Source organism: Myripristis murdjan, chromosome 8 (genome assembly GCF_902150065.1).
Source record: "Myripristis murdjan chromosome 8, fMyrMur1.1, whole genome shotgun sequence".
Lineage (NCBI taxonomy): Eukaryota > Metazoa > Chordata > Actinopteri > Holocentriformes > Holocentridae > Myripristis > Myripristis murdjan.
This window is the reverse complement of record NC_043987.1, coordinates 29,324,892-29,349,506: the sequence shown is the minus strand read 5'-3', so window position 1 is coordinate 29,349,506 and position 24,615 is coordinate 29,324,892. Positions and strand designations below refer to the sequence as shown.

Here is a 24,615-nt window from a genome sequence, read left to right as displayed (position 1 = left end):
CATTGAGTTTCCTCTCCTTATCAAATTACAGCCACCTCAATAACCCACTCGCTGCAGCACGCCGGAAGAAATGAGGTTTTCTCCACCGCCCGCCCCTGGCACTGCACTCTTTCCCTCGCTTTTTTCTACTCTCGCATTTTTCTTTCAAAAAACAGCAGACAGGGGATGGGGGGCTGGTGGTGGGGGCGGGCGGAGGTGGCTGATGTGAATGTTGGCGTATATTTCCAAGTGGGCGTACGAGGGCTGTGCTTTGTACGAGTGCGAGTGTGTGCGAGGGGGAGAGATGGCCCATCCGCTGCACACTGCTGATTTGCAGACGTGGGCCGATGTCCAGATGGCGGGCGCCTTCCGGGGGAGGGTTTTTACTTCCACTTCGACAACCACTCAGTCACAGCAGCCCATCGAGACCCCAGCTAGCCCCGGGGCATTGGCTGTCCTGGGTCACTACCCTGTCCAAGCCACCGGTTGTCAAAAAAAGCAGCCCATCATCCCCCTCTACACCCTCTTCCCCAAGCCCGCTAAATGTGGAACTACCACCGTACCTCGGCAAATAAAGCGACATAGGCGCATCACCTGTTATGTACCTGCGATGAGAGCCTTGGGAGACCTACGTAACGGACCAAGCAAGGTCATCAGTCTCATTTTGTGAGTGCAGCAGCAGTTATTACAAAGTCAAAATGAAAAGGCTCATCCCCAGGTCAGCTGTCTGACAGGTGATGGATGTCATTTAACCTTCCCAGCAGCTGGTTACTGGTTTAGACACCAAAGTAAATAAGGCCAGAGGAAGGAAAGTTGAAAATAAGCCACAGGCCCTGCAGGCCCACATCCATTTTCTCTTGATATGGCATGGCTGCCTTCATAGTGTAATTGATTTATTTTTGACCCCAACAACTGTTTTTTTGGTTCTAATTGCCCCCACATTAATGTATGCAGATGAGAGATGGATTTACAGGAACCTGTGCACCCATCCCACTGCTGCTCAAATGTGAATTAACATCAATATTTATCTTAGTTCTATTATCTAATTTCTACCTCATTCACATGCTAATTGCTACAATTAGCATTAAATAAGGGCCCCAGTTCAGAGGAAATAACCTGCTGGTGAGCACTTGAATCACTGGCTCATCACCTGTGAGCACACAATGCATGAACACATACACACACACACCCACACACACAAACACACACACACACGCATGCACACACAAATATACACATACAATCTAACTAGACAGAGAGATAGATAAATTTAGGCCGTGTGAGAGAGGAAGGAAAGAAGGAAAGATGAATAAGTTAATATCTGCAGAGCGGTGGATGTTTCAGCTCCAAAATACATCAGAATAAAATGCAATACCATAAGTGTATACATTTTTTTTTTTTTTGCATGCATGGGAGGCCCCAACAGGAATCAAACCCTTGATTAACTCTCTGGGCCACAGGGAGTTAATCAGAGGCCCAAATTGAAAACGAATGCTTGCATATAATCATAGGGAAGAACATGGAGGGGAAAAAAAAAAAAAAAACTGGGGAGGGTTAACATGAAAGCCCAACAGAGTGCCAGTGCCAGTTACCCGCAGAGCCGCAGCCGACGTGTTCTGCCTTCACCAGTTTTATTGGAGACGACGCTGGCATGTCAGTGACAGCGAATGTCCAAGTTGAGCAGGAGTAGATTAGATTAACTCCCCTGTGAAAGAGCCTTGTCTGCTTCCATCGTGCATGCTGTCTAGTTAAAAAGACACAGGTACGCCACGGCAATAAGCAGGTGTGCTGACATCAGAGTCGTGTTGGGAATACCGGCGCTGATTGGAAAACCTATAGAGTATTCTTCAAACACAAACACTGCTGACGCGCAGCTTTTCTCGCCGGCCCCCCGAAGCAACAGCCTAACATGAAGATCAAGTGTGCGATTCCTCAGATGTGCCGGTGCACATGCTCGGCTGTACTGTACGGCACCCACCAGGTTGAAAGCCCAGTCCTTTAAAGGGTGTTTTTCTCTGCCAAGGCATTGGCGGAACGATAGCGCAAAGGTGTTATTGAAGATGGCCTTGCACAGAGTAGAGCGGAGGCACTACTGCAACCCGAAAAAGGGCCTAAAACTGAACTGAATGTGGAGCCTGGTGCTAACCGAGTTGGAAAGTTCTATTGCCCAAGGGCCGCAGTCGTACTTTGCTCATCTCATCAGCCCGAAACGTAGGGAAGTGAATTCAGACCTTGTCAAGGAAACAAAAAAAATACACACACAGAAAAAAAAAAAAAAAACAACAACTGAGAGGCAGCGTGTACAGAGGGGGAACACAGACAGCGCAAATTAAATAAGTAAGAAAGATAAGTAAGAAAATCTGATTCTCCTCTCAGCAGCAATATCAATGCCTTTGAAACTCTCGGAAAAAAAAAAAAAAAAAAAAAGAAATCCAGAAACTTTAGGTGCAGAGTAATGTGTGTGAAAAATTGACCAACACCAGAACCGAAGGCAGTTTCTTCTTCTTCTTCTTCTTTTTTTTTTTTTTTTTTTTTTTTGCCGGATTGTGAATTTCCTATGGTGAGTACATGCAGAGTGCTGAGGGGGGGAAAACCTCCCTCAAACAGAAATAGAAATGAAGAATGATTACCAATGTCGGCGAAGTCGTGCCTTTTGGCCTGGCCCCGCGATATACAGCACAATCAGACGAACTGATGACCTTTGCTGATGTCAGAATACCTCACTGCGAGCTGTAAAGTAGCAGACGTGCCGCACAAGATCTATTAGTTTGCTCTTTATCTGTAATAATCCTGACTGAACAAATAATACAAATCTCGACTGGGAAAAAAAAAAAAAAAAAAAAAAAAAAAAAAAAAGTCATCACCATCATTCAAAGTGATGTTTTTGGGAATGAAAGAAACGAATGTGAAAATAAATTCTTGAATGGGTGTGGGCAGCGGGGGGCTGTCATCAATCTGCAGAAGCCACAGTCTTAGAGTGAATGGAGGCTCTGGAGTGGCAGGGCTAGTAGAGATGGATACCGTGGCACGCTGTCCGTCTTACACACACAAAACTCCCTCGTAAATTATCTTGAGCAATGTGGAATTTATGAGGCAGAGATATCTCACGGCTGGCCTATCATTTCCATGGCTCTGTCACTGTAATTCTCTCCAAAACTGCCCAAACCCATAGATAAAAACGGCCACTGCAGTTATAGACGGAAAAAAAAAAGAGACAGAGAGAGACGGGGGGGGGATGAAAAAAGGAGAGTAAGTGAAATAAGTGAGTTTGGATTGGGGAGGCAGCGGTCTAAGTGGCTGCGGTGTCCAGGTAAAAGCTGCCGGGAAATATGCAAAAGCCGGTGTTAACAAGAGGACAAGTGAAACAAGTGGAGTTTGCCCTGTTTATTTGGTGTTAAATCGAGTGTCGGCGAAATTTGGTGAATTGGAAGATGAGTCAAATCGGCCGGCTTACATCTTTACCTCTGCCGGCACAGCTCCTCAGCTTGACAATACCTTTTACCTTTGAAATATGTGTTTGTGTTTCTCTGTGTCAGTGGGAGTGTGTGTGTGTGTGTGTGTGTGTGTGAAGAGATTTGGGGAGCTTTTAGAGCGCTATCATAGAGTAGGTGGAGGACGGTGGAGTGTATCAGAGAGGGCAGTCCGCACATGCTGCCCTGTGAGATTGGATTCTCACCCATGAAATGTAAGCACACAGAAAAACGCTCGGCGGCAACAACCTCCAATTTACACAGCAATTTTCCACTCGCTCGCGACAGAGCTAAATCGCATTTGTCTCCCTCGCATTGATACCGCGCCGCCCTAGAATTTCATTCACATCCAGTTAATTAGCGCTTCCTCGCCCAGCACCAGAAAGAGCAATCATTGGACAAAATGTGCGGAGTAATTTATTACAGTTTATTACAGTTCATTGAGGAAGCCAGAATGCGCTGGATATTAGAATGATTACTCGTGTTGGCGCTGATAGCGGTCTGTGACAAGAAGAAAGAGGGGAGAAAAAAAAAAGTTATTTACCAAAAACAGCTGGACGGATAAATTAGGCCCTTTCTCTACATGACAGTATCTCCCCCGACTGCGCTGTTTCAACATTTCTGGGTGAAAAGCGACGTCTCTCAAGCTTTACTCCCTCCTTTGAAAACGTTAATTGCTATTCATTACTCGCTATTGCTGAATGATAACAATGTTGGAGTTACAATTCCGAGTCATTAAATTAGAAGGAAGGGGATGAATAGGAGTGAAAAATGGAAAATCCTCGCCCCTGTTGAGCCTCGACAATGTGTTATGGTCTCCAACGTTGAATGGCATCGGCTGGAGAGAGAGAGGCCTTGAGGGCGCTGACAGCTGGTACTGACCCCTCCTCCTGGATCCCCCATCATCACTTCTACACTTCCACAAGGACACACATTACTAATACAGCACTTAGATACACACAAGCAGCAGCAGCAGCAGCGGCGGCGGGTATAAACACTTTCAGATAGTAGTAAAAAAAAAAAAAATGTTTAAAAAGTTGCTCACACCGTTTTCCTTGCTTTCAAACACACATGCTCACATTTTTGCATTTATCAACTGGCCACACCAGCGCCTGTCTGCCTTCTTACACACACACACACACACACACACACCAACACACGTGCTAAGGCGAATGCACGAGCCCGTGGAGGCTGTAATTTGTAAGTTCCATTTGTTTTTAACACACACCAAAGCAGTGGTCCTGTGGGACCTAATAAAACCTCATAAGCACACGGAGAGGAAGCCCGAGGCGCTGCTCTTTCCCACAGATCTCACCTTGATAGATGATTTTAGAGAAACACAGAGGCGTGCTCCACTAACAAACTGCTGCGAGAGAAAGCACTGATATTTAGACTCGCTGTCTGAGGAGGAGAAAATCGAGGAAGAGGAGCAAGAAGAGGAGGGGGAGGAGAGGGGGGTCTGATTTGGGCTAAATTACACAAGCTTCTCTTCTTTCTTATAGCGATTACTCAATAAGAAGCAAGGCAATCACTGGGAAACCCGTTTGGTTGCCTGCAAGGGAGAGGAAAAACAAAGCCTTAGCAAAGGTTTTGCCATTTTGTTCTGCTGCTGCTCATGCAGCATACAGCTGAGACAAACTCTGTCTAAGTTGAAGGAATGATTTGTTATTCTTAAGTCCATCCAACAGTCATTTGTTCCATAGTGTTGACGGGAGTAGGCAGCAGAGATGTGTAGGGAATCACAGTCATTACTTTATATTACTTTAGTCTCTAAAAAAAACGAACGTGCCATAACTGGCAATTCAGACCCCCACCTCTGCAATATAGAAATAACAATAATAAAAGGCCTCATTTAATTTGGAGAAACAAAAACAATTATGAATCTGCCTTAGTAGAGGTCATCTACTCGCCGTAAGTGCTGGGTAGCACTTCTCATCTCGGTTTCATTTCAAAATACCTGTGGACTTTTTCAAGGAGAACTTAAAATCAATTTCAAGCCCCATTTAATTTTATACACCAGTACATGCTGACCCACAACAGTGTAGTTCAAATATTGATCTTCTTTAGCGGATGACCCGGGGTGCCTCTTAATAGTCAAACACACAGTTGCATAGTTTAGAATGAAATCATGAGAACAAGGAGAGCAAATGGAGGAAAAAACAAAAAAAAAAGGAAAAAAAAATAAATAAAGAACTTAAAATAGCTGAGAACCACTTTGAAGACGCGGCCTCAATATGAGAAATTATTTCCTCAAGCCTGATTCCCATGGAACATGCCTGGCGTTTCAATGAAGACAGATAATGACCTTTTGAAAAACAAAATTTCAGTGTTTGCCTGGAGATCTATTTTTCAGCAGCAGCAGCAAAAGCAGCAGCAGCAGCAGCAGCAGCAGCCTGTCTTGTGGCGATGGAGAAAACAGCCTCGCAGGAGCACAAGGAGAAACGGTAATAATGCTTTGCTGTTCACCACTGCCATTAAGCCGCTGGTGATAAAAAGGTGCAGTGCTTTTAATGGCTTGTGATAGGTTTTTTTTTTTTTTTCTTTTTTTTTTTTTTACTTGTACGGCCACTCTGTTAACTCAGCACACAGGGTAATACGTCTCATTTGAGAGGATCCCGCCGAGAGGAGAATGCTTGAAGGACAGTATGAGAATGACAGTACATTATAAACATAATAATCACAGCTGGCTAAGATACTGCAGTAAAGAAATAATTGGACTCAAGCTGGTCTGGCTGCTTAAGCATTTTAGCGTGCCATTTGCAGAAATAGAAAACCTCAGGACAGATTATAGTCTCAGGGACAAGCCAAAAAAAAAAAAAAAAAAAAGAAAATACAAACGATTTCCACTGTGAGGTTATTCTCTTTCCTTTTTCCTCCCGTAACTGTACGCATGTGTGTGTGTGTGTGTCAGTGAGAGAGAGGCAGAGAGAGGCAGAGAGAGAGAGAGTGATGTAGCGAGAGCTCCTGCAGTGTAAAGACAGGGAGGTGTTGTGTCGTGTCTCTTGTCTCTTTCTCCCCTCGCCGGCCCCTCAACTTGCTCGCGGTCTCCATTTGGCCTAAAGGAGCGTTCAAGCGAACATAGCAGCGGTGATTGCAAAAGCAAGCGGACATTCTTGGGCTGTAATCCCTGTATGGAAAATAAGGCCACTGCAATGCAGAGTTGACAACGCTCAACTCCACTGGCCCTCTGTGATTATCTGCCCCTCTCTGAACCTCAGCCTATTTGCGAATTAATCCATGATAACTCAGATTAGCAGACAATGTCTCTCCAGTGGACTCAAATTTTCTATTTTTTGCGTGGATTTCGATGCATAATGTGCGGTGGTAAATATATCACATGCATGTTAGTCAAAAGCTTGATTAGAAATCAGTCAGCTTATAAAAATGAATGGTGATCACTGGTGAGGTGAAGACATCTACAACTGGTGCTTTGTTTTCCAGAAGTGGAGTATATTAGCATCAAGAGCACTATGAATGCTAATTCACTGACACTATAGGTCTTGCATATAGTCAGGGGCACCCCAGGCTAAGGCTCACCATTAATGAGTGGAGGATATTTAGCATTATTGGCAAAATGTAAATATATATTTATTGATGCACTGCACGGCATCCTACATGCAAAGCCCTGCATGCATCCACCTGACACCTAAATGACAACAACTGCTCACGGACAATACTACACACATAGACTCAAATATGTACATTTATATTAAAAAAACCACTCCAGTAGAAAACCTTTATTCGCGAGTAAATCTAATGCACTGTTTGTGGCGTTCTTCTATACCGGGAACAAATTTAATTTTGTTCCATTTGCAAAGGTCTGGCAGAGTAAGACGGTGGGTAGCCTTAAGAAAAAAACACAAGTCAGCCTGACTGTGAAGTCTCTCTGAAGAACAAGGCAGCACTCGCTCACACACCAAATGAAATTTCAAAATAAACGACTGAGCTGTGATTTACAATTCTCCTCCGGGGCAGAGAAAAGTGAGAAAACATTTCAATCAGTCCCTCCGCCTTTGTTATGCTGCTATGAATCAGCTGTTTAAGGGACAAAACAGCTGAACGGCGGAGAGAGAGAGAGAGAGAGACTCTGAGCGATTTCACACCAAAACATAGAACATATTGAAAGGTATATTCCAGAGCCCATGAAATTGGGTTTGAAGTTTTTGATTTGCACTTGATTGAATCGGTGTGAATTGTGCTCGAGTAAATTGACCACAAAACAGACAAAAAATAAAAAAAAAAGAAAAAAAAAGAACAAAGCCGCCGTTGCTTCGCCATACAATGCAAATACTTCAAATACAGCGTTTAGATATAATACCACAACGGAGAAAAATCTGATAACTTGTGTAATTGGATATAACCGACACAACAACAGCTCAGCGCAGACCGTACAGTTTCCTGCAGAACAAACCTGGGCAAGATTACTGATTTATTTAAAAAGGGACAATGCAGATTAAAAAATGCAGCAAAAACATAAACGTGCCATATTTAGCCATGTTCAGGCTCAACTTCATCTGCAGGCCTTAAGCAGGTTGATGGTGTAAAACTGCACATGCATGAGGAGTAAAAGCACAACAGCATCAGTGAACCTGGGATTCACTTGCAAAAAAAGGGAAAGATGATGGCAGCACATGTACAGCACGAGTCCTATTCAGGCACGGGGAAATAAAGCCAAATATTTTAAGTTGACCTTTTTCCCTAGAGGTCAGGAGAGGGGGGGGGGTGTGGTGTGTGTGTGTGTGTGAAAGGGAGGGTGGGCGGCTGGGGGTTGGGTCTCATTTGAAGCCCAGAGAGACAGCGGCTCATTTCTCAAACTCATCTCCGATGCACCCACGATGGCCTAACGAGAGCCCATGTTGGGACAAAAACCTATTAGGCCTCCCCGGTTACAGGCAGCATCTCCATTTACGGCTGTCAATAGTACAGCTTGCCTTGGCCTACAATAATTATCCCCTCGGAAGGAACCGTCTCTGCATGGTTAGCATTAGCTCGTCCCCGGGAGACCACCAACCTGAATCCTTCGATATCTTGAAGTCCCCGTGAACAGCAGCGCTCAGGGAGACAGGATCAAGGCCTGAAGCGAGGGGGGGGGGGGGAGTGTGTCGCGAGTATTCCCAGTCCTCTCCACATCCCTCGTCTTTGCCCAGATGTACGAGTGGAGGAGGAGGAGGAGGAGGAGGAGGGGTGGGGGACTGGGTCAGAGCAACGACACACATAGGAGTCGAGTTCCAGTACACTCTGAGAGATCAGTGCGTGGAGGAGGAAGAGGAGGAGGAGGAGGAGGAGGAGGCCGCTGAAACCAGAGAGCCCGGGCAATTCCTCCCAGGCTCCTCACAGGATCCACCGGCATAAAGGGATCGCCTGTTATAGGTGGACTGACCGTTTAGAGTGATACCCACACCGCGTACGGCGAAGGGGGCGGGGAAGGGGAATTCAAAACAGCCCGACCAAAGAAGCCACAAAAAAAGAAATCAATAGATGTAACAATAACAATAGACATCAGTGCGGTGGAATGTCGTGATAGAAAATCCAATTACAAATCAAAGGAGGCAATTTTAGAAAACGAGAGATCTCGAGATAAATCCGAGGCAGAGAGTGCGAGGAAGAGAGGGAGAGAGATGCGAGACATGAAGACAATAACAACCGCTGCTTTTCCTCTTTAGACATAAGTAACGCCCTGCTTTTCGCTGAGCAGCGTCGTCTTAGATAATAGAGTTACATTTACGAGCATTGCCATATGCCCACCCAGCGCCTGGTAAATAGAAAATCCATGAGATGCCATGCTTTTATGGCTATAACGGCAGCTTCCAACCACCACGAGCAAACCCGAGCCACCCCGTCATCTTGTACCGTAAATATATTTATACCTTAATACGGGCCTACAGCACTGAGCATTGCATCTTGTAAAAAGCCTCGCCGTACTGTAATTCATAACTCTCTCAATATCCAGCGCCATAACTCACGAAATGAGGCACTACAATACAAATTGACAGTGGGAGGAAAGTGACATCATCCTGCGGCTGGAGCCGGCACCCCATGTGGCACAGAGAGAGCGAGGCCCCCCGAAACTCTGCCTGTCGGGGAGAGAGGCAGCCCTTCAGCCTGACAAAATGGCAGCAGTGGTATGATACTGCCATTTTTTTTTTTTTTTGTAATCAGAAGCCCACAGTTCTTCCACCACACCGCGGGGAGTCTCTCCTTGTGTTAATGAAAACAAACATTTAGCCGGGATTTATACACGCCGCAGCCAACTACAAAGAGCATCAAAGCAAACTGCCTGGGAACACACACACAAACACTGCTGCACACAAATAAAGGCAAGGTATGCTTCGGTAATCTTTTATGTAATAAACTCCTGTCTTCCTGTGATATCATGCGGCGCCATGTTCACACATAATAAGCAAAGCTGTTCAGAGCCCAACTTAATACAGTGTCTTATTTGAAATGCAAACAAACTGCGAGGCAGAGGCTATCACCTCAATCTATTCCCCTTCTGTTCTCTGGCTGTCATCTTACAGAGGGCCGACGCTGCAGCCCTGCACTGTGGCGGAGGGAGGGAGCAGAAGTGCGGGGGATGCAGGGAACATGGGCAGTCTACAAAAAAAAAGATGGGCGATCTGGGAGACGAAGGAGGGGAGAGGGAGAAAAAGAAAGTGGCCAAAGTGTGATTGTTTCCCTTACAGCGCCACAGGGTGAGGATCTGCCAGAGGGAGGAAAAAAAAGGACGCTCCAGATACAATAAAGAAGAAAAAAAAAAAAAAAACGAGAGTTCATGAAGGCAGCATATTAACAGTCTCCAATTCAGCTCTGTTTCGGTCTGTACTCGACTTAAAAAAGAAATTTGCTATGGACATGAACACACACACACACACACACACACACACACACACACACACACAAGCAACAAGAGGCTTACTGTGCACCCTGAAGATTTGGATGTAACCGGGGATGTAGTGGAGAGTAAACCCACCTAAACTCAGTTCACCCACATTTTTATTTGTGGAAAAAAACAGTTTACCCTGCTTTTCTTTAGCCTGACATTAATCTTTACAACACAAACTCTCAGTACACATCACAGAAAGCTGTGTAAAACCGGTGTGTTCAATAAAGAAAGATCTTCAAACGATGCTTTTCTGAAAAAATATCACAGTCTCAGTTCACATTGCGTTACATAATCTGCACATAAACGTGAAGTAAAATCTGCTTTAAAATGAATGAGAATTAGAATAATTGCAAAATATATGCTGAAATCTTTTACAGTAGCATGCATGGTAATTTTAGTGCACGCACACACGCACGCGCACACACACATTCCTGAGGTCATGAATAAAAGCAGTGGTTCCTTTGGGAAGGTAGCCATGGCTCCTCCACAGTCGGAGTGTGTTAGTGGCACCTGGCTGTCCATGTGTCCCCCCCCGCCAACTGTGGCCCACTCTGGACAGATGGGTGGGAGGGGATAGAGCCATTACCGTGATGTGTGTGTGTGTGTGTGTGTGTGTGTGTGTGTGTGTGTGTGTGTGTGGGTGTGTGTGTTGTGGGGTGGGGGGTGCAAGATTTAAAAGGAGGAAGCAGGAGGCTCCATCCCGGGCAACCTCACTGTTATTTCCCCTCAATCACTGCAGTAACACACTGTTTACTGCAGCACATGCTAACGGTAGTAAAAACAGAATTGGAGAGTCGACCCCACAACCCCCCTCCCCTCACCTCGCTGAATTAAAACATGTAAATAATTCAGGGGCCTGATGGGCACATGGGCTCTTCAGAGTCACCTTGTTGTTTTCAGCCCCTCCACCCCAATTCAGAAAATTACAGTCCTCAGGTTTCAGCCAAGCAAAGGGATCAGTGTCAGAATCAATTCACCAGGAGGGGAAAAAAAAAGCAAAAATCGATGTTAATTTACAGCGTACATGTGTCGTCAGTGACAATGATCACCATTACAAAAATGAAAGGCTATAGAGGCGAGTGAAGAGTTGCTGAATATCAGTGGAAGTTGGGTTTCGTTTAGTAAACTAAACTTCTGGGAGAAAGGGGCTGTTGGCTATTTCCACACTAAATTAAAAAAAAAAGTTTTCAGCTCGTGTAAATTCAAAGTGTGAGGAAATTATGTATTTCAAGGGCTAGATAATTCTAATCTTTTTTTTTTTTGTAATAAATTACATTTACTCTGTTAAACAGCAGCATTGAAAATGAGAATGCAGTGAGAGCAAGCAAAATGGAAAAAAAAAAAAAAAACATACAGCAACTAAGCCTATAAGACAAAATATCCAAATTACCATCATTCTCTTTCATTTAATATTTCACAGGCACAGCCTCACATGGATCTGCCTTCATTTCAAAGTTAACATGCACTTAAATTAGAGTGGATTACAGATCTAATTCTTGTACGTGATTTAATGTACAGTAAAGCAAATCTATTTAACAAGCACTCTGTGTCTTTTCCAGGAGGCCTCAAGGCCAAGTCTCAGAGGTTGAAATTTGGTGTTTACAGTATGTTGTTCAGATTGACTCCAGGGTCAGATTAGATAAACACGTTTAAATATTAGGCAGCAGAAACATTTGTGCAAAAAAAAAAGAAAAAAAAGTGTTCAATAAAGCAAGGCATTTTTGGATAATTACACTCTAACCTATCCAAAAATTGTGCAACAAAATTTGACTATGTTCACCGTCTTCCAACATTAAACTGATGTCAAGAGGAGGAAGAAAACAGCCTTGATTTTTTTTTTTTACTGTCAACATAACACTCTAATTTTAAATTCCTTTTTATTTATTTTTTTTTCTTACATTCTCATATCCAGTGGAAAAGTGACAGAGGAAGTACGAGCCCAACACAACTACAGAGAAAACACTTCCCGGCACAGTGAGTCATGAAACAGTGTGCACGGAGGTAAACACTGCGTGGCGCCTACGTCACTCTCACCGCTAATTCACCACTTTGATTTCAATCAAGTCTTCAAGAATGTGTGTGTGTGTGTGTGCGAGGAGGTATGGATTGAAAAAAAAAAAAAAGAAAGAAAGAAAGAGAAAAAAAAAGTCCCCTTACCCCCGTCCCTCCCCCTCATCCCCCAAAAGCACGGGTGAGGGTCAGGGGTTAGGGGGGTGAAAGCACTCAGGGAAACGACGACACAATGCAAGCGCAACGCCATCACGTGCCGCCGAGCGTACGGAGGAATGAAAAGAAGGGAAGGGACGGATGGAGAGCGAGCGAGAGAGCTGGGGTGGGGGGGTGGAGGGAGGGAGTGGGGATGGATGGGGGGGGGGGGGGGTAAGAGAGGGAGGGAGCGGGGGCGACAAAAGCGAGCCTCAGTCAGTCTTACCTCGGGTAGGTAGAGGAAGGCAGGGGGACACTGGAGGGAGTGAGGTAGCATCCCAGAGCCGGAGAGCAGCAGGCAGCCCGAGTTGGCCATGGAGCTCAGCGTGGGGTAACGGGACGCTTTGCGCATTTAGCAGGGAGATCCTTTCGCTCTACTCTCTTTCTTCCTCTCTTTCTCTCTGTCTCTTCTCTCTCTCTCTCTCTCTGGCTCGATCCCACTCCCACTCTCTCTTTCTCTCTTTCTCCTTCTGGCACAGCGTATCACTTCCTTTATTCTCTCTTTCCCTCTCCAGCCCTGGTCCGTCCCTCTCTCTCTCTCTCTCTCTCACTCTCTCTCTCTTTCTCTCTCTCTCCTCTCTCGCTCTCTTGTTGTTATTGTTGTCTCCTCTCGGTCCTCCTCTTGCCTTTTAAATCAGAATTTTCCTCTTGGTGGCTTTTGTGTCTCTATTGAAGTAGATGTGGCACGGCGGCAAGCAGCGTGCAGACAATGTGCATGTTCCACCTTTATCACTATTGCTCTCTCTCTCTCTTTCTCTCTCTCTCTCTCTCTCTATGCCTGCCTCTCACTACGCCTGCCTCTCACTCTCTCTCTCTGTCTTCCTCTGTGTCTCTCTCTCCCTCTCTCTCTCACTGTCCCTGGCGCGACTCTGTTTACTTTGAGCGCGATAAAAGCCAACATAAGCATTCAGACACAGAAGGGGAGGTTCTGTGCAAGGCGAGGAGGAGGAGGAGGAGGAGGAGGAGGAGGAGGAGGAGGAGGAGGCGTGAGGAGGGGTAGTGAGAGTAGGAGTGGGGGGTTGTAGAGTCGACAGGGGGTTGGGTTGGGGCGGGTTAGGATGGGGGTATTAAAGAGGAGGGGGTAACATTTTGGAGGGGGGTGGTGGAGCGGAGGGGTTACTGATGAAGTCCCCGGTGTATTCATACATCAAACGGGGGCCGGCTGAATAACAGAGGGGATGTGAATGACATTAGAACAGCTGATCCTAGGCATTAGCACCTCGCGGGACACTGCATGCTGCCTTTTAATTGCACCCCCACCCCACCCCTCAGTGCCCAGCGCCACCTCCTCCCTCTCCTCCTCCTCCCCCTCCTCCGCCCATGTATGTGTGCGCTCAAGGACACATACAACATGTGTAGCAGATATCAATGAAGCTGGAGAAAATGCATTCAAAGAAAGAAAAAAAAAAGAAGAAAAAAAAAAAAAAGAATGTTATTAGGCCCGGTCGTGACATCCCTCTTCATCTGCTGCTGCGTTTGCTGAGCTGTAAATATGCATCTAGCCAAGCATGTAGTGTAGAGCACGCTAAAGCACGGATTCAAAACAACTCCGCGCTCGCTTTTAAATTCTGTTTGATAGCAGTTATAAAGACCAAAAAAAAAAAAAAAAAAAAAAAAAAGAAAAGAGAATGCACTATACTGTAGTCCTATTCTGTACGTCAACTGGGTATGGTAATTTGAATACCAAAATGAGCCTAAATTTTATCTTCTATTTTTTTTTCAATGAAAATTTCCCAGAAATCTATTTGAAAACTCAAAACAAAGCAAACAAGCAAACAAAAATGTACTTATAAAAACCTGCTTAACCTAGAAAACCATCTCACTTCCATCAATACAGCACAAGGGACCAAAGAAATCAGTGTCAAATGGATATGGCGAGGTGTGGCATTTACTATATCTTACTATATAACCATATCCTAAAGTTAGACCATATTATTTTAAATGACAGCAAAGGAAAAGGGGCAAAAACCTATTTGAAAGCCATAGCGAAATAAATAACACCAAAACTCGAGCCAGCATTCAGACTGTGGATTTCATCAAAGCTGACAGTTTGGTGACTTACGTCTCATGATTGGCAACACTGACCAAATAATAATATATCTTGTCGGTGGCTGCTTCGCTTATCCCCCCAGAAGCTTAATCTTAATGTGAGTGGATTTCTAGGTTTTGGTGGCATACCTTGGAGTTTAGTGAATAAATCCCCCACCTCTCCCGGCTTCAAAGAGAGTCTTTCTGCAGCCACAGACTGTGGAGTCTCACTTTTTTTAGGTTTTAGTGCCCTGGCCGTACTGACAGTCATAATGGGCTCCTGCTGTGGGAGACACAACATGACCAGAGAGAAGAATTAACTCACTCTGGGACACTCGCTTCACAGATTAAATAACGCCAAGTAGACAGCGGGGGGAAAAGCTGACCGCTAATTACTCCACATTCAAACTTGTAATTCATGAACTCTGAACCGTACGCCACAAAAGACTAATACAACATAGAAGATTATGAAATATTCAAGTAGAAAATTCAAATAAAGGCACACAACCAGCTCCTCTGCGCTGATAGCTTTCTCTATTGTCAGTATAGAATCTCATGTCATGGATGGATGGTGTATGATCGGCCTAATTGTTTCACAGACAGTCAGATTAGTCATCATGTATGGCTTATATGGTTTGAATAGAGTGATTTGGCATTGCTGCTCTCTCTCTCTCTCTCTCTCTCTCTGCGTGTCTTTCTGTCTCTCGCTCTATCGCTCTCTCTCTCTCTCTCTTTTTCAGCCTGTCTCCCTCTCCCAGTTAATAATTCAAATGAGCTCTGCCAGATCACTCCCTTCAAAGGGAGTTGCTGGAACGTTCTCAACGGTGCCTTTCTTTTTGTCATGTGAAATCAAAGCTCTCAAATGTGGTGGAGATATCCTCAGTTAACTCCCTGTTTGACGCACACTGCTATTCTGCCAATTAAAGGAAGATCAACAACCACTGTGTGGACGGCTGAGAGTCAACCGCCCCCCTCCCCCCCAACACACACACACACACACACACACACACAGGAAGGGAAAAAGAAAAAAGAAAAAAAGAAAAAGAAACAGTCATCATCATCATCACCATCATCCTCATCACTTCTACTGCTGGCACCTTTTGTCTTCCTCTATTTCCTCCATGCGGCATAATCACCACATCACTGTGGCAGCCCTGTGATAATCAGCATAATCATTATTACCACAATCACCATCATCATCACTGTCACTGTCGACTCTGTCACGTCTGTCTTCTGCGCCTGCATTGCCGGGTCGGCCACAGAATGGGATTTACCAACTGAGGCAGGACCTAAATGAATGTGTACAATTTTGTGTGTGTGTGTGTGTGTGTGCGAGTGTGTGTGCATAGTTGACAGTGGGCGCAAATGCATGCAAAAATGTGGAATCGTGCATGTAAGTGAATATTTGTGTTTGTTTGTCAGTCTGTGTGAATACATGGATGCATGTGGATTTGTGGATTTGTCTGTGTGTGTGTGTGTGTGTGTGTGTGTGTGTGCGCGTGTTTACTCCTACTCTGAGATTCAGGCAACTGATTTGAGACAATATGGGTTTGAAAGTCGGTTTTAATCTCTCCCAAAACATCCAGTGACACATCCATCTTTGTATATGAGACACAGCGCCGGCGTGACGGAGGATCTGGATGTCTTCTGAGCCGGTGTTATTTTAATGTGCTCCTTAAAAAAAAAAAAGAGTGAAAGCAGCAGTTCTGGTGGTAAAAAGCCATCACATGGACTGGGAGCGCAGTCAGCAATAATCAAAGGCAATGCGCGCGGCGACTAATGGGGCCCGAATGATTCGCGGCACATTCCTGTTTTCCACTGTTTACCGTATGACCACTGATCAATACGGTGCACTAGCACTAATCATCATAAGCGACGGCTGTTTATATCCTTTACTCCTGTCACTCTGCATGGACACAGCTCCCCCATCAGGACAAGCAACATCACAGTTAGCATAATGCAAGTGTGAAGAAAGGGGGATTATGTAATATTATGCACATCACCCCAGTCTAACTTTGTAAATATGTATGAATGTAAATATGGAGCTGCGGTGTGAGAGTATAAACTTCTGCTCTGTCATATTCTCCATTAGTCTCAGTGTACAGTATAATTAGCCCGTCTGAGCGGCTGACGTGACCACAGTGAAGTTGTGGGAGAGATCAGACTATGATAGAGCTGGTGGAGTCCAGAATGGAGCAGGCCAGCCACCACCCCCCACCACCACCACCGCCACCCCCTCCTCCTCCTCCTGTCCGCACAGCAGAGACCTCTGGAGATGTACTCAAATGAAAACAAAGCAGCAGTGTTTTGCACTGGTAGATTTCGTTAAGAAGCAGTGGGGCCTTTGGAGGGGCACCCTTGAAGCGCCCCTCTGACAGGCTTCCTCATTATCTGGCATCTCCAGAGTGCCAGCCAACCCCACTGTAGAAGAGGGGGCACGAGGACGCCTCGATCAGCCCGCCCTGGGGGCAGCCAGAGAGGGGAGGGTTGTGCTCTCACTAAAGGTCCACTGATTATATCTCAGGCCCAGAGCTTCAGGGATCCCCACTAATTAAAGGTTGTGTCATATCTGCTACAGATAACAAACTTATGCAGCTCGTCTTTTTTTCTCTCTCTTCAAGAAGAGTGCAGCCTTTTTTTTTTTTTCAGATCAGGGACTCCATTTTACAGACTTCCCTTCTCCTCCTCCCCCTGCCTGCTGATCTCTGTGTTCTCCAGTACCACGTCAGATCCCAGGCTTGGTCTGTGTGCGAAGCTGTCCGGCTTGTTTTTTTGCACCCGGAGGACAGGGTTCCTGTTTAACCTGCCCTCACCCGTTTCAACGTGCCAGCGGCATTGCAGAGGCATCAGGGATCCTTTGTCTGGAGGCGTAATTAAAGCTCCCGTTCATTATTTCTTCACTTTGAGCGCAGATCTGAGTAATTAGGAGGCAGTGCCACGGGGGGGCTGGTGCCATCATGGACACACATGCATACATATGCACACATATACACACATGCACATAAACATCTGTACACATACACACACACACACACACACGCCCAAGTCCGCCTGTACACACACATGCAGCGCAGTAGCACTTGTTCTCTCTCAGCACCAAATGAGCTGCATTTATCAGCCACCTTGCTTTGAATGCCAATATCTGGCACCGGGTGAAGTATGCTTTTTCTCCCTTCAAAGCTGTCATGTACAAATGTGCTGATTAAAAGATTTGATTAAAAGCATGGCTACAGGTGGAATCGCAAAAAAAAAAAAAAAAAAAAAAAAAAGGGATCCGCGATGGGACACTAGGATACGCTGTGGGCCTCAACTTTGTGCGCCCGAGCACGTGCTCCTCTAATGGATTTCGAAACAGAGCTTGGCTTTTATGGGGCGTCATTCATCCTCATATGTTTTCACCTGCCGCATCTCACAATCACTGCTTCTTTATGGCGAACTAATGCACCCGGTGCTAAGATCAGCAGGTCGACTCCAGCCATCGCTCACCTAGCGCGGGCCAGATATTAGGACGTTTCAGACCTTCTATCTGAGGAGGCAGAGCAGAAGCCTAGGGGTACTGACCATGCCTCCCACACTGTCATACATCAACCCCGGACTCCACCGCCCACACACACACACACGCACGCACACCCCACAGCTACCCCTCCTCCTTCTGCTCAGACAAGGAAGAAAGAAAGGAGGGGGTGGGAGGCCTGGGGGGGGGCTTGACGATGGTGAGCAGTCAGCGACAATACCCTGAGCGTTTTACCATCCTCTGGTCCTAAGCTCCAGCTTGCCTGCTGCTACAAACCACCAGGACTAAGAGCGGGCAGCCGTCCTAGCCGAGGTGACGGGTGGATGGGAAGTTTGATACAGGAGGGGGGTTTTGTTGGGGCGCAGTAGGAGACAGAAAACGGGGATGATGGGTTATGCCCTGTTAGCCCCACAGGCCTTGAAAGTCCAGGAGAGAAGCTGTGACAGACACACAGAGAGAAAGAAAGATAGAGAGAGAGAGAGGAGGGGAGAGAGAGAGAGAGAGAGAGAGAGAGAGAGAGCTGACAGGGCAGAGGGACAGTCAAGCATGGAAATCACATCAGATCAATGATGAAAAATTTATTGGCAGCAAGAGTCGCTCATGTGGAGGCTGTCACATATCACATGTAAGCCGATGACTGTGTATGAATGTCATGTACCAAATGTGCATTCCTCCAGTTCAGGGTTGAAGGAGTGCTTCTTTTGATATGAGCTTATAGCAGACAGGTGACAGAGGCAAACACAATGGAAGTGAATAACCACATCAGATAAAACAAATATTTATATTACATTTTTATGAATAACCAAAATTAACCAAATGATTCCCTAAGACGTAACATGAATTTTATGTTGACCAGTGGGATGACAGATTATCATCCAAGTGCCCCTGGTATATCACTGACTCCATGCTAATCCTGTAGATTAACAGTCTCTGACTAGTAGGGCTGGGTAATACAGACAAAAACCAAATATCCCAGTATCTTTGGCTGAACAGCTTGCTTTTCATATTGCAGGGCCGATTACTGGAGCTTTCCTAAGATATTTGATTTATGAGATTTTTGATAATCATTAGCAAATTGGATATGCTGACTCAGCAGGTAGACTAAAATAAAAAAACAGCTAGAAAAGTCTCCGTTCAGAAAAATGGATCCCTTTTCTGTGGTGCAGCGTTTAAAATCAGGAAAAGACAGCATCTGTACCATGTGACAACACTGCAATATCCTAAATCCCTGACAATATCTGGTCTCATAACATATCGATATAATATTGAAATTATTAGCTGTAATAACTAGCATTACTTAATTATAGGGCACTCATTGAAATACTTTGAAATTCAAAAAAACAACAACCCTAGACTGTTATTAGTGAACATGACATGACTTTATTACTTTTATAAAATTTTTCAAAAAAATTCATTTTCCTATAGAAAATCAAAGCCAATGAGATTGGTCAAATGCCACAATCATGTGACCTGGAATGTAGAGCGATCTTTGCTGATTGGCTGGGTGAAGACCAAATGATTATTGGACTAACTGAGACAGGGGATGGGCCTGATATGTAAAATTTTTGAAATGACCAAAAATAGTCACTTGCCCGATAAAGGGTTAACAAGTGAGAAAATGGATCCACCTCAGAAAAAACAGTAAGTAACATTCAATGATATTCTTACTGTGATAGTTTTGTCATACAAGATGCAAAAATAATTCTTTCTTTGTGATGGGGGAGCTGTGCATGGGTGAATACATGTCTTCTCCGTTGAAATACTTCTAATTGTCCTGCTTTGGGCGACGCTAGTGGCCGAGTATCACTCACCGCATTTTACACTAAAGCGTTAGCATGGAGCATCGGAGCATCGGAGCAAAGGATCCACTGGGGACACGCGGGTCATTTCGGTGTCTACGCTCTCATCAGGTAACAGATGAAGTGACTGATGCGTCGATCTCCCCCAAAAACGATTAAACAGCTACAATGAAATCTACCTGCTACAATGGAAAAACTGATGTGAGGGCACACACCTGTATCAGTTCATCTGTAAAAATCTAAGAGAGAACATCCTGCACATCTCAAAACTACTCAAAGCAATCATTCCCAAACTACCATCTGATTAAATAATAATAAAAATAATAATAATAATGATAATAAATAAATAAATAAAATAAACAAGCACCCTTAACCACAATGTCTGAGGCCCAAAGTGAAGTCGATTGCGTAGATTGGTGAGGTGACATAAAGTGTATTCCATTTGGGAGCAAATTGGTCATACCGAGTAATGTTCTCTTCCAGCAGGCACACATTCAGCCATTACTCTAAACAGGCAGTCGGGGAACCGGAGACCTATTTCCCCCATCTCTGAACGTTGGTGTGTCTCCCAGAGGGTCAGAGGTTCACACTGCAGCTACCGCGCTCTCATATTTAGGAGCTACGGGTGAGAAATGGTACATCGATACTGCCAGACGCACGGGGCCGCACCGGACTCAGATACACACACACACACACACACACACACATCATATCAGTATGGACCGCAAGAAACCGCAGCCAGAGGTGTGAGGAAATGTGTGCATGATTGGTGGAATGAATATGTTTGTGTGTGTGTAAGTGTGTGTGTGTGTCTTTACACACTAACCATAACGACGTTCTATAACTGCAACGCCTTTTGCACCTGCCTTAAAGGTGCTACTTACAGCAATTTTAAATGTCAGCGCCACATTAATTGTGATATCTCGGCACAATGACTGTAAACAACGAGGGCCGTGGTTGAGCTAACTGCTGGTCTCTGTTAGCGCTGGTGTTTCTAAAACTTCGGACCACATTTCCCCAAAAACCCGTGCAATTCCAGTCACAAAGAGGAGGTCAGGAGGAGGATGCACATGTTGGAAATTTTCTCTTTTCACCATCTGCCATGGCAAAAAAGACACTCTATAGCTCTATTTACACTGTTTTGTGCAGTAAAGCAGAGTCCTGCTGTGCGGTAAAGCATCTCGGCACATTTCATAACAAATATAACTCAGTGTCAGAATTTAAAAATTTAGTGTAGAGGCTGTCTGTCATCTGGGTGATGTCTGTGTTTGCTTATAATGATTGCCCTAATATCTCAAAATTAATGTGCTAGTGATTTATTGATGTCAAAACGCGACACGCAGCACCTTTAACGATTGCTACAAAGACATTTTGAACAAGATTAGAGTGGAGAAGAAGAAGATGGAAACACACTGCAGCAGTTTTGGCATCCTTTAAATATATTAACTGCCTGTCAGTTTTAAGACTGATCATTTTCAAGGCCCGTCAAGCCGCTGCCCCCAGGTACATCTGTGACCTTCGAACCCCTTCTGAGCTGTCGCTAAAGACAAGGGATGACGGGACTTTTCCCTCACAGCTGCAGAGCTTGGACCGGTTAAATCTGTCCCACCCCTTAAACCACTTCTCGTATATACATATATAATTTGTACCAAAAGGCATTTTCATAAATTTGAATGATGTTTTATTTGGCATTTTATACTGGCAACCCATTTTTTTTCCCGCTGTCCTCATTCTTTTTATTACCCGTCTGTAACTTGTGTTTCCAGAAGTGCAAGAGAAATTAAGATTATAAATATAAAGTTTGTGCGTGTGTGTGTGTGTGTGTGTAAAACTCTGTCTGTTACATCTCTGCCAGCCTCTGTGTGTCTACTTTGTGTATTTGTGTTTCTAAGTCTGTTGCATCTCTTCCTGTCTGTGTGTGTCTGTGTGTGTGTGTGTGTCTCTGCCTGCATCTAAGTGTTTTCGTGCGTTTATGCAGTGTATTTGTCAGGCTACGAGCCCTGTTGTCCAGCTGCAAATGCCCACAGCATCTGCTGTTGTTAGCTAAGATCCAGCCTTGCCCCTTGCCCGCATCACTAACAGCACACAACCCCGACCCTGCCACCTTTTGCATTCTTTCCACTCCACCGCCATCAAAACATACCTTTGGGGACGTTCGCACAGATACAGATTTTCCACGGACATCCGCCCCGGAACGGCGGCGGGCTGAAGAGAAAGGCAATGGGTCTCAGAAATTCTGCCCCAAGGAGGTGGAAGAAATGTGAGTGTAATATCTCTGTGTGGGAGTCGATGTCCTGAATGTAATATCATGCTTCTTTTCCACTCAACCCAAATGCTGCGATCCCTGTTCAATATTTTAAAAGATGTCTGGGTTTTTTTTTTTTTGTGCTGCCCCGTCGACGGCGCGATATCAATAGTTTCAAAGGAGAATGTTGAAGTGTTAAAATCTGGGGCTATGAGAGAGAAGATTGCATACACGCGGGCGCCTCGCCCAGGTAAATGTTAAAACACAGCACCTTTTGGCGAGAGGGATTGCTCCTCCTGGTCGTGCGTGTTCATCGTGATCGGTCATGCTCATGTCGCTGTATTACTTTACGATGACGTGTATTCACTCTTTTTCCTAACGCTTCTTTTCCTCGCGTCTCTAAATGCTATCTGTCAGTAGGTGTTGCAGGACTGATGGAGGCTTGTCTGTTGCCATTCTCATTACAGCAGGGGAGACAAAACCCACCAAGCGCAGTAACCTTTCATGGAGACAGAGGGAGGGAGGCATCCACACAGAGCCAACACCTTCGTCTACTTGACATAACCCTATTACCGCTTCCTTAATTTGTCCTGCCGTGACAACTCCCAGCCAAAGAAACGGTTAAAAGAATGATTGAACAAAAGCTGCATTGCATTATGGGGGTGGAGGAGGGAGGGATGGATGGAGGCGCTGAGAGTGGAAGACAATGGGGAGGCAGAGCGGAGGCACAAGCCACCGTGGATCACCTCGAAAAACGCCACGCGTCCGCCAGAGGTGGCCCCCAATAAACTCCACTTAACTGATCAGGCTCTCAAAAGAAGACTTTTTTTTTTTTCTCTCAAAAACGTACTGATCATTCTTTTCTTTTCTTTTCTTTTTAATTTACTGCGGTTTCTCGTTTGAGCTGCGCAAGCTTTAAAAAAGGCAGCCAGGCTAAGCAACTTCCACACAACTTGGCAGAATCAAAAGGAGGTGTCGACAGTTTACATGCGCGAAATTTCTTGGAAACAGCAATTTCGACGACGATGTTTCATTCTGTTTGGCCCTTTTGTTTCCCCCCCTGCCAGAATATCTGCTTTTGTTCAACGTAAAAATGTGATAATGTTTCTTTTCCTGTTTAATCTTTACAAACACTAATGTTCTGAGGAAAGCCACAGTACTTTTTTTTTTTTTTTTTTTTTTTTTAACTAAATGTTTCTACAAAAATGATCAAAGCTTAACGCCGACGGAGCGTACCTCAACATGAAAATGGCGATGGCTCAAAAATAACTAAATGACTAAATGAGCAACAGCTTCAAAATAGGTGATAACAAAAGCAGCTGAAATAAAGCCTCGGTGAAAATGCCAGACACTGAGACAAACATACACTAAATCCAGGATGCGGCACATCTTTAGAAAGCAAAAGGACAGAAAGACGCTCTTCTTTTCTGTCCAAAACTTAAAAAAAAAAAGCTTTTATTTTTCATTATTTATTTTTATGGCTGCCCAGTTTCAACGCAGATGCCTTCATCAAGGGCATCTAAACTCCGACAGAAAGACAACCGGCTATAGGCGGGGCTCAAAAAACACCAGTTACCCCAGTAGCAAATTCCCTCAAGTATTTATGTGTGACATTTTTACATAACCAAATCCATTTTGCTGCTCTCTATCACCGATTGATATAACATAAGCTTTTGTCTGGTAGCTCTTTCCAGGGAAAAATCCTCTGGCGCACATGAAGTGATGTGTTTTATGTATTCCGGCAGCACTAACAGTGGTATGTTTGGAGGAAAAAAAAAAAAAAAAAAAAAAAAAAAATCATCATCAGAAAATACAAGGAACAGTGGACACACTGTGTGAATGACAAGTGATATCTGGGAAGTGCGCTGCAATAACACCGCAGCGATGAGCGCCAAAGACGGAGACGAAGAAATATTTCAGATGCTCTTTATGAAGGATCCAATGCAGAAACACTTAGGGTAGCTATAGAGAAAGAAAAAAGACTTGTCTTGGATTCATGCATTGATTTAACAGACTTAAATGGTTGAGAGGAGCATGAGGCTGGGACATACGCTGCTATTTCCTCCAAACCAAAGTGCTGTTCAAAGAATTTTGGCGGAGTTTGGAGAAACGGGGCGTCCTCCTCAGTCAACAGGCTCACCTGGGCGCCGGGACCCCATGTGGGCGACCCTCGTCACTCGGGCTGATCTTTCTCTTGCCTCTGATCTGGGCTGCAGCAGTGGCAGCCGTGGGTGTGGGTTCAACGCCTGAGCGCAGGAGCTGTCTATGTAGTGAGATTAAAGGGCCTGTATCGATCCACAAGCGCTCATGCATTTTGCATGAGGGAGACATTGTCAAAGAGGCATCTCAGATTAAAAAAAGAAAAAAAAAAAAAAAAAGGGTAGAGGGAGAGTTCCAGAAAATATGCTGAAGTCTGTGAAAAATCTTAATGTTGAAGTGTTATGCATGTAAACTCACTTTTATATATTGAATTGCCCATGAACTCTCATCGA

General features: G+C 44.8%; 1 protein-coding gene across 1 annotated transcript in view; it reads right to left on the bottom strand.

Annotated features, from left to right (window-relative positions):
* Positions 1-12,853, bottom strand: part of LOC115364366 (RNA binding protein fox-1 homolog 3-like) — a 74,867-nt gene extending 62,014 nt beyond the window's left edge. The window contains exon 1 of the mRNA XM_030058898.1: positions 12,764-12,853. Coding sequence (XP_029914758.1) covers positions 12,764-12,853 — 90 coding nt within the window. The remainder of the gene's footprint in view (positions 1-12,763) is intronic.
* Positions 12,854-24,615: the final 11,762 nt, after the last annotated feature.